At 42.8% G+C, this 9,966-nt stretch overlaps 1 protein-coding gene across 1 annotated transcript in view; it reads left to right on the top strand.

Annotated features, from left to right (window-relative positions):
- PLB1 (phospholipase B1) overlaps positions 1–8,215 on the top strand; it is a 76,243-nt gene extending 68,028 nt beyond the window's left edge. Inside the window, exons 52-56 of the mRNA XM_072857736.1 lie at positions 892–973; positions 2,331–2,435; positions 3,507–3,602; positions 7,184–7,258; positions 7,748–8,215. Coding sequence (XP_072713837.1) covers positions 892–973; positions 2,331–2,435; positions 3,507–3,602; positions 7,184–7,258; positions 7,748–7,969 — 580 coding nt within the window. The 3' untranslated portion in view covers positions 7,970–8,215. The remainder of the gene's footprint in view (positions 1–891; positions 974–2,330; positions 2,436–3,506; positions 3,603–7,183; positions 7,259–7,747) is intronic.
- Positions 8,216–9,966: the final 1,751 nt, after the last annotated feature.

Genomic DNA, 9,966 nt, shown 5'->3' on the forward strand with positions numbered 1-9,966 from the left:
GAGCCTTTTTTGTCCAGCCATTCACTGCTCGGCAGCGCAGGCTGACATCCCTGATGCTTCTCCTTGTATTCAGTGCTGCATTACCTGTGGTGCAGGCTGGGCTGTGTACAGCAGAGTGCACAACAGGGACTGCTTGTCACACCTAATGGAGGAGACCAAAGTCCTAACTCAAAGAAGATTGAGGGACTTGTTTTAGAAAGCAGCAGTGCCTTTACAGGAGTCAGCGTGGACGTGAAAAGGCTCTTTAGTCTAGTGGAGAAAGGTACAACAAAGACCAGTGTTTGGAAGCTGATGCCTAATGAATTCAAATGAAGTTAGGCACAGATTTTTAATAATAGAAGCGATTAACTACTGGAACACACTAGAAGGGAAAATAGTGAATTGACTCTATTGCTTGATGTCTTCATATTCATTCCAGGCACGTTCTAAAAGGACGCATTTCAGTGAAGCACAAGTTATTACCTCTTGATATGGGGGTAACAGAATGAAACACAGTGGTCTGAGGAGTCAGACTACATGAACAATTTGTCTTTTCTGTCTTTAAAGCCCCAGATTTCTGAAACTCTGCTGTAAGCCTATATGCAGGGTTTTTTAATTCTAACACATGTGATTTCCTGCTAATGTGTGGCATACTAAACACTTCTGTGTCTGACGCAGAGTTGTGGATCCTGCAGCTCTTACTGGCTGTGACAGGTGTTCGCTTTGAAAACTAAGTCAATAGGGATTTTTTTTCTGAAGTATCTGTCCACCTCTAAGCCAACGAGGTGGCTCTCCTTCTGCATGTGAGCTTTGAGCGCCTATCCTGAACTTCTTGAAGCAAACACATATTGCTGAAGAATTGGATAGGCTATTCCAGGTTGCCTTTTAATTCTAGTATTTCTTTTGTTGAAGGAATGTTTGCCCATGTTTCTTAAACCCCGAGGAAAACTCTTCTGAACTACAAGAAATTAAGAGAGTTAACAGAGATTTTCAGGTAATACCTTGATTCTGTAACTCTTCATCTTCACTGGTGTCTCTTTTTTATATCGCTTCCCTTCCGCTCATGAATATCATCGGGAGGACAGAGAGGGATGACTGGGAAACAGCTTGGCTACAGTCTAACTAAACCCCTATCCTGCTAACGGGTTAGCAGCAGCGCAAGTCTTTCCACACTCCTTATAATTTTGACCTCGGTTCTGAGCTGGAGGCAGATTGAGACTGATTCTGTTTCCAGTTGCTGTTTCGACAGCTGAAAACAAGTTACCGGTGATGGCTGTTTTGTTGATATGTGCTTGTGCATTATGAATCCAATGAATAGCTCACATGAATTAACATGTCACTGCAAGGGTGACAAATTACCTTGCATCAGCTGTTTTGTGGTAACTTAGCAGAGAAAATGAACTAAACCAACCTGATATTCCTTTCTTTTCTATGGGCTGAGAGCATGCACACAGGTAGCTTACCATGGGTCAGCTTGCTACCTGAGAGTAACTTTTCACAGCCTCGGGCATAACATTGACTCAAATTTAACAAAGGCTATAAATAGCTATTGGAGCAGAAGGTTTTTCCATCATTATTTCTATGAATACAGGAATCACTGTACCAGTTCACATCATGTTCTCCAGTCCTCCATTCTGGCTCTAGCAGTGGATGTTGTCTGATGAATCTGACAATGCTCAAAAAAATCCATCTTGGAAAATACTTGTATAAACCTATCCAGGGGGTGTTTTCCTTAACTAAGGAAGTGGGGTTAGGAATGTTTTGAGATATGACCAAGAGCATTAGAATTTACACCCATAAGCTGGCAAGTAACAATGAGACGTTTTTATTATCTGTATGAATGTCTATTACCATAGTTTTCAAAAGTGGCAGGTGACTTTTCAATGCTTAAATTTTATTTTACTTCAAGCTCACCTTTCTGAAAAATCCAGCGCACTTCAGTCTCAAGTTGACCTTCTGGACTCATTTGTCACTTCTAAAAATTTTGGCCTTATGCCCTTTTTTTTTTTTTTAATTCTCTGTAAATTTTAATCTCGTTGCAATTGTGTAGCACTGATTTCTATAAGGTATGAACTACGTTTTTGGTTTTGTTTTTTTTTTTTTAATTAAGCAACTTTACATTTCAAATTATTCTAGCTTCTGTGCATTTTCCTCATGAAAATCTCTTCATGAACCAAATTATTTTCTTAGCTGTTCTCTGGACTGCTTTAAACTATTCATCTGGATTTATACTAATAATTGATGGCTTCCTACATTGAAAGAAGTGTAATATGCATGTTTTCGATAGCTGACAAATGTTAGATGAACCTTGTAAGTAACTTTTCTGTTTCCAACCATGCAACTCCATACAGGCTGAAGCGTTACAGCTGATCAACAGCGGTCGGTACGGGGAGCGTGAGGACTTTGCAGTTGTCATGCAGCCATTTTTCCGAAACACTTTGTTGCCCCTGGATAGTGTGAGTCCTGTTTTTCTTTCCCATCATGCAAGGACCAGTATCTTGATTTCCCTAAGTCAGTAAGATCCACACCACAAAGACTGTGTTTTCTTCTCTTTGCACAGTCTAGCAGCACAGGGTGGAACCTATGAAGAGTGACAGAGGAGAAGTCAGGAAAGACGGTGCTGCCTGTGAATCAAAATGGCTTTAGGAAACATTTGTAGAGTGCACACATTAAACTTAAGCACCCTCTGGCTTCCTCTAAACTGCATGTTGCTTCCCCTGTTGGGGGCTTTGTTGGCATTCTCCACAATTTTCTTCTGATCTTGGTTATGGAATATGTTCAAGTTTCCCTCACACAGAAACCAGCACTTGCACTCCTGGCTCATCCCAGCCTGGAAAGAGGAAGCAGCCTTTGAAGCCAAACACTGATTCTCCTTCTTTTCTCCAGCCTCAGTATTATGCATGCTGTGTAGTTAGGCATACAAATATTTAGCATGAATCCTGGTCAAAACCACCCAGTTTTGCATAATACTGATCCTTTTGTCATATTGTCCCCATTTTGTTCTGGCAGCCTTCAAGTCCAAAGAATGATCACCATACAGGTAGTGATGAGGCAAATTCTCCCTCAGACAGATATTTGCCAGAGCTGCATGAGCCCACAATTTTTAATGTTTCCTGAAATTCAGCACAGATTTCAACACCTGAAAGGTTCTAAGTCTGCATTATGGAAGTTTAACAAGCAAGAATAAGCAGTTTTCTATCAGTTCTGTACAAGGTGGAGTGTGGGTCAATGGCAGCGTCCATGTAAGAGCTCTGACTGTTGGTTTAATGATAAGTTTAGGTTTGTTATGAAAATTGTTGTGTGAAGTTGAGCAGGCTGCATTACACAGAAGGTCTCAAGATGCAGTAATCAGCCCACAGTTGGGAGTACCTAAGTTTATTTGCAGTGTCAAAATACAAGCATATTGCCTTTAGGAAGACACCAAAATTGTGAAGTGGGTATGCCAAGTACAGTGCATTATTGGATATAATATGTCAGATCTCAAATGTTGAAATGTGCTGAGAAATACATTTTTGCTTTTGTCGCAGAACGGCAAGCCAGATCTGAGTTTCTTTGCTGCAGACTGCTTTCATTTCAGTGTAAGAGGCTACGCTGAGCTGGCCATGGCTCTCTGGAATAATATGGTAAGAGGTTATGACCTAGATCCCTATGTGTGTGTGGTAGCAGTCCCTACAAAAGATCATGAGAAAGGTGTCTGAAACAAAACAGTAAGCAAGAAATAAAACTGATATCCTAACAAGAGGGGGGCTGCTCAACTCTGAGACCCTTCTCCGTCTGCATTGCTTAGGAACACAATCCAAAGAGATCATGTTGCATAAAACAGTGTAAGTCTTTTCTCATTCAAAATGAGAAATCCTGAGATTCTTAATGTAATGAAAAATTCCCTTCTCATTTGGTAAATAACTTGCATTAAAGCAAAAAATCAGCCTAGTTAAACATTCGGTCTTGTAGGTTTCCTGAAAATGTCTGTTGAATAAGCTTGTCCTTCTTCAGTGAATTCTGTTAGATTTATTAGGAAAACATACATGTGATTGAATTTTTGCTGCCATTAATAGTGTGGACACGCTGTACCACCCACTCTAGTATCTGAAGCAATTCTAGTAGAGTCACTGAAACTAACGGGGGGCTGAAATCACACCTATGATGCCTCTGCTTGCAGTCACATTCCTTCTGTCATTTTGGGGGAAATGACAGCTTTTGAATAGTGCTGGAAGAGTGTGTAAGAGGCACATGCTGGACTTGATAACTCCAAGGTCACATCTGCTTTCAGAACCATGATGTTTCCCCATGGTGGAAGAAAGACTATGGCATTTTCATGCCACAGCGACATTTCTTCCTCTTCTCATAAACACCAGGCCCCAAACACATTGTGGTAGCAGAAGTCCTATACCCTGGTTTGTACAAGAAACAAGCATAAATGGAGGGGAAATTCTTTTCAGTTTAAGTAAAAGTTTGAGCAAGATAAGTTCATTCTGGAGTATCCTGTAAGTTTCTTGAGCACAAGCACAGGGAAATGCAGGGCAGAAATCTGTGCAGTTGCCTGGTATCGCATGTGAGCTGTAGGTTCAGGGTTATAAAAACAGTAGACGCACAGTGCATGCACATGCTCCAAGTAATTGATTTGTGCATGCACAGCAAATAAAAACAGTAGCTGCACAGTGCATGCACATGCTCAGAGTAATTGATTTGTGCATGCACAGCAAATGTGCCTGTTTTCCATCAGGCTTCCCTGTCTGGGACTCCAGATGACAGCAGTTTGGTAGGCTTCATTGTGCGGTAGCTCCAACAGGGCTGATGGTGGCCCAGAAACCCCAGGCAAATGTAGTAAACATTCAAATTGGGCATGGCTGCAGGTTTCAAGAAGAAAAAGAGACGGTACCTGGACATATGGTAGCCTTAAATTGGGTTTCTGTTGCCATGTGGTGTTCCTATTGGCCATTACTCATTCCTGAATCACCACCAGTCCTTTTTGTATGCCACTGGAGTTTTATCTTGTCCAGACTGTCACTCATTTCCTACGCATGTAAGGATATTGATAGAAAGCTTTCTACTGGGATGGCGGGGATCAGGCTCTTACTGATGCGAAACACAACTATTCCTTTCCGTAAAGAACTGTTGGTCTATGCCAACTGAAGATTTCACTGTTTACTATTTAAATCTAGTTCTTGTAACACATCCCTGCTTTTCACTCGCAGTCCATGTACGGCGAGGCTGTGCAAGCTTACTGTAAGGCTGTATTGTTTCCCTGTTCCCTGAAAAGCTCAGCAGGCTGTAGGCTTATGGCCAAATGACATGGATTCTTGTCAGTACACATGAAGGGCCAGACTGTGCCTGACCACTGCGTGGGTATGCAGGGATGGGGATGGCTTAAGGAGCCTCTCCCTCATCGTGATGTTTTTTGCCCTTTTTGCTTCATGCAAAGCAAAGCATGCTCCTGCTCTCTGAAGTCAGAGGACTCTGTAGTCTTAAGGGACCCCCACTGGTCCAAATCCACCTCATCAGTCCCCTGGCCCAGCTCAGAGCACACGGACAGTGTGTTTAGCTTGTGTTCTGCCTCCACGTTTGCCACATGGTCTAGCGGAGCTGTGTGTTTCTTCCAGAAGTTGTCCTGTGCACTCATGGACATGGGGATTCTGTCCTCTTCAAAGCTCAGAAGCTAATGCTCCTGAGGAACAGATCGCACAGAGATGAAGCAAGCATGGCTGGCTACAGAATTTTGCACCTTATCATCCTTTGTCTGGGCTCTGTGCCAGACTCCTTACCAAGTGCCGTGGCACGGGGAGTATTACAATTATCTACAGATAACCAGCCGCACTGCAGACAGAATGCTACAGGGTATGAGCCACACATCTTACAAATAACCACAAGAGAATTTGAGCTGTTCCCTTTAACATGCAACAAAACTACCAAATTCAGTCTTCACAACATTAGCTGATGCGCAAGCCAAGTGATTAGGACTCATACGAGTCCAGCAGGACCCCAAAACAATCAGCAAAATTTGGCATTCTGGTTTGCTTCTCATCCTCTCTCCGCTTGTTAGCTTTCTTCCCTTCCCTAGTCACATTTTGCTGTGGTTCATCTCTCTCTTTTCTTTTTCCAGTCTTTACTACTTTTTTTTTTTAACTGAACTAGAGAGAGAAAGTATTCCCAGTGTTTCCATATGGGAATCTTATGAATAGAATTTGTGTTCTCCATGTTGTGTTGGGCTTGCTGTGGTATTGTTTCTCTCTGACACTTTAATCCCCTGAGGACAGTAAATGCACGTATAGACAATAGCAGAAACACCAGCGCTCCTCTGCGCTGTGTTCTCAGAAGTGCTGGATGACAACTCTGCGGTTCTCTATGGGCAAATCCTGGAGTCATTACTTCAGGCATGTCCATACACAGTTGTAAACACTTCAGTAAACATGACTGAGCAAGCCTCTACTCGTTAGCTTAACTATGGTAACCGATGGTATGTGCACTCCTAGCCAACCACAATTGCTATGCCATCAGCCTGGACGTATTTTGAGCTTGAAATGGACTCAGGGTGAGCCTGTGGTCAGCTATTGTAACTTAGCTGACAACTGATAGTATAAATATCCCTATTTAACTCACTTCTTGCAGTCTTGTGAACTTAGCCTCAGCTAAAACTCCCAGGGAGTTTCTTGTCTGAGTGGAGACTGCAAAGGTTGGCACCGTCTCATCCTGTCTCTGTAACTCTACATCATTTCTGAAGTCAATTCCATCACCGTGACACCTAAGCATCTTTCTTTCAGTACTGTGCTAAGTAACATGACTAACATCTGTCATGTGTTTGGTTGTGGTTCTTTTTTTTTTTTTTCTTTGTGGTTTATACTGTCATTTGAGATGTGTACGTGGGAGAACTGGGTGTATAGTAAACCACTTTGTTTCAGCAGAATATTTAAAGTATGTGGTATTCAGAGTTATTTTCTTTTCCACTCTGTGCAAAAGGAGGAAAAGCTTCTCCTGTTCCTTGCTTCCTGAGTGAGTTTTTCTGCAGACAGTACATCAGATTCTCAATGTCTTCAGTTCACGAGTGTTAAAATGTTTGGAAACTTTCCTGTGATGCACCTGCTACCACATTTCTTCATTACTGCAAGCACCAAAAGATTGGATAAAAAGTTGTAATGCCCCAAGTCAGTAGAGTCTGAGGAGGAAAAAAAATAATCATTATGTTTACTATTGCTTTTCTCTTCTTCAGTTGGAGCCAGCTGGTGAAAAGCAGACTTACAACAACTTTACCCATGACAGATCAAAACTCAGGTGTCCAAACCCAGTAAGTAAAGGCCAAGATGTCCATACTCTCCATTAACCACTTTTATATTTCTCCTTTCTTCTTATTGGTAAAATTCTTTAAAAGAGTATCTTTGTGAAGGCTTTAAATAGCTAAAATATACTCCTGTTTTGTTACACACAGGAAAATCTACTTAAAATTTAATGCAAAAAAAATTATCCTCAGTGCAGTGGAAAGCCTCTCATTTAAGCCAGTTTTAATGAGTCTACATATTTATTTCCATTTGGTTGTCTGCAGCAAACAAATTTGGAAATTATGCCATCGCTCTCTGAGATGGCTCCTTTTTTTGTTCTAGGAACTTTCAGGCAATAGGACAGGAAAGAGTTTGAGCTAAGACAGACAGAAGGCAGAAACAGCTGATAGTCTGTCTAAAGATGACAGTTCCTCTCTAGCAAGGGGTGATGGCATATTGTCTGAATGCTGCCTGTTGAGTGGTCTCTGGTCAGTAAAACCTTTGCTCTCCCTTTGTAGGAGAAACCCTTTCTTTCCACGCTGAGAAACAGTGGGTTCGGAAATTCAGATCTCAACTTGGAGAAGACCAAACCTTCAGTCCCCTACTGGGCTGTCATTGTGGCTGCCGTAGCTGGAGTCCTGGCGGGTTCTTTACTTATCTGGCTTGTGTCAGGAAGAAGAGCCAAGAGGCACCAACATGAGACTGACACAGAAAAGAACATTAAAATGACATCTCTGTAAAGCAAGTGGAACAAACGGCTGTCTCTGCTGAGGCTGCTCTCTGGTGTGACGCAGAGAGCAGCAGAATAAAAAAACCTCTTGGATATAAATGAAGCTTCTTGGTTAGCCAGGGATTTTGGGGCCCAATAATCTTAATCAGAAATGTACTGTAGAGTGAGCTTCTGCAGATCAGTCAAGTGGAGGATCAAGTTCAAAGTGTTAAAGCTTTTTCATTCTGGAATGCAATTCTCCATTTCATGAATATTACTCAGGATGTCAACTGCTTGCATGAAGTGAGAAAACTTGTTCATGCATCTTGGCACCTTAATTGTGCCTCTGCCCTTTTTTCTTATAAAACTGTACATAAAATGTTAGCTACAAGTCCACAATTGTGACCTGGTATTCCCCAATAGCAAGGTAAGTGAGATAAAAAAGAAAACCTGCAATTTCACATATTAGATTCCAGCAAGACCATTGAGTTGAAGGTGCTACGGTCATTCTACACAGGCAAGTACAATGCCATGGAAATGTCTTTAAGCCAACTCCTAAGCAACCCAGACCATCCATGTGGCATCCCTGGTGCAATGCTGGGCAGCACAGCTAGAATAGCTGCACCCTCTCCGCTGCCTCGGACTCCAGGCTCCATCCATCTGGGACTGGACGTGGAGCTGGGCAATGCGCATCTCTTCTCCTCCAGGGCTAAATAGCCCAGGGGCAGTCCCATACCCTCCTGCCCACCACTGTACCGCAGCTGGTTCCAGAATGACTCTTCCTGTGAAGAAGGAATTTCTTCACTAGCATTCAGTAGGGGGTCTAAACAAAAATGAGGTACCTGATTGGCAAACTAGCCTGGCTTAACCCTTCTCATAGGGCCTGTGGTGTGTTCAGGTCTCCCAGGCTGGAGTGTGTACAGCTGTTCTCCACGGAAAAATTTGCAAAATTTTTTTTTAAATGCTGAATAGGAGTTCAGAGGAGATCTCTCCTGGAAATTAGACATTCCTTGGTTTATACTTGCAGGTCAATTCATATGATCCACTAGTACAAAAGATACTTCACAGGTTCCCTGTGATCTTGTTTTCTTATGTCAAATACTTTACATTTTGATTTTATTGAAGCCAAAGTGCAGTTTGCACTGGTGTAATTTTTTGTGAGGTGTACTACATTTCCACTCCAGAAACGCAAATGAGCAGAAAATTAAAATGTTTCAGAGAAGAAAGCATTCTGAGGTTCCTAAATCTACTCATTATGCACACAAAACGTATTCAGGCTCCTCCCTTTTCCATTTCACTCCTGTCATTGTCCTTGCTAAGATAAAAAGAGGTGGGTAAAATACAAGTTGTATAGTCAGGTTTCAGGGGCTGTAGCTCCACTCACCTCTCCTTTGATCTGCACTCAAAGGTTGGGCTATTACTAGTAGGACTCTTACTTGCCTAAATCTTATCCACAGTATGTGTCTGGGAACTCTACCTGCAGCCCCAAGTGGGGATATATTTGGAATGCAAAACAGAAGCACCTGCGTCTTGTTTCAGTGCAGCCCAGGCATCTCTGCTGCTCTTCCTGTCCCTGTCTTCACTGTGGGTCGTTAACTATCTACCTGATATCCCAATATATTGGGTTTGTGTGGCAAGGTTTTGGTAGCAGGCAGGCTACAGGGGTGGCTTCTGAGAGAAGCTGCTAGAAGTTTCCCCCATGTCCGATAGAGCCAATGCCAGCTGGCTCCAAGACAGACCCACCACTGGCCAAGGCCAAGCCCATCAGCAACGGTGGTGGCACGTCTGGGATAACACAGTTAAGAAGGGGAAAAAACTGCTGCACAACAGCAGCCGGAAGAGAGGAGTGAGAATATGTGAGAGAAACAACTCTGCAGACACCAAGGTCAGTGAAGAAGGAGGGGGAGGAGGTGCTCCAGGCACCGGAGCAGAGATTCCCCTGCAGCCCCTCATGAAGACCATGGTGAGGCAGGCTGTCCCCCTGCAGCCCATGGAGGTTAATGGTGGAGCAGATATCCACCTGCAGCC

This window comes from Ciconia boyciana, chromosome 3, assembly GCF_034638445.1.
Source record: "Ciconia boyciana chromosome 3, ASM3463844v1, whole genome shotgun sequence".
Lineage (NCBI taxonomy): Eukaryota > Metazoa > Chordata > Aves > Ciconiiformes > Ciconiidae > Ciconia > Ciconia boyciana.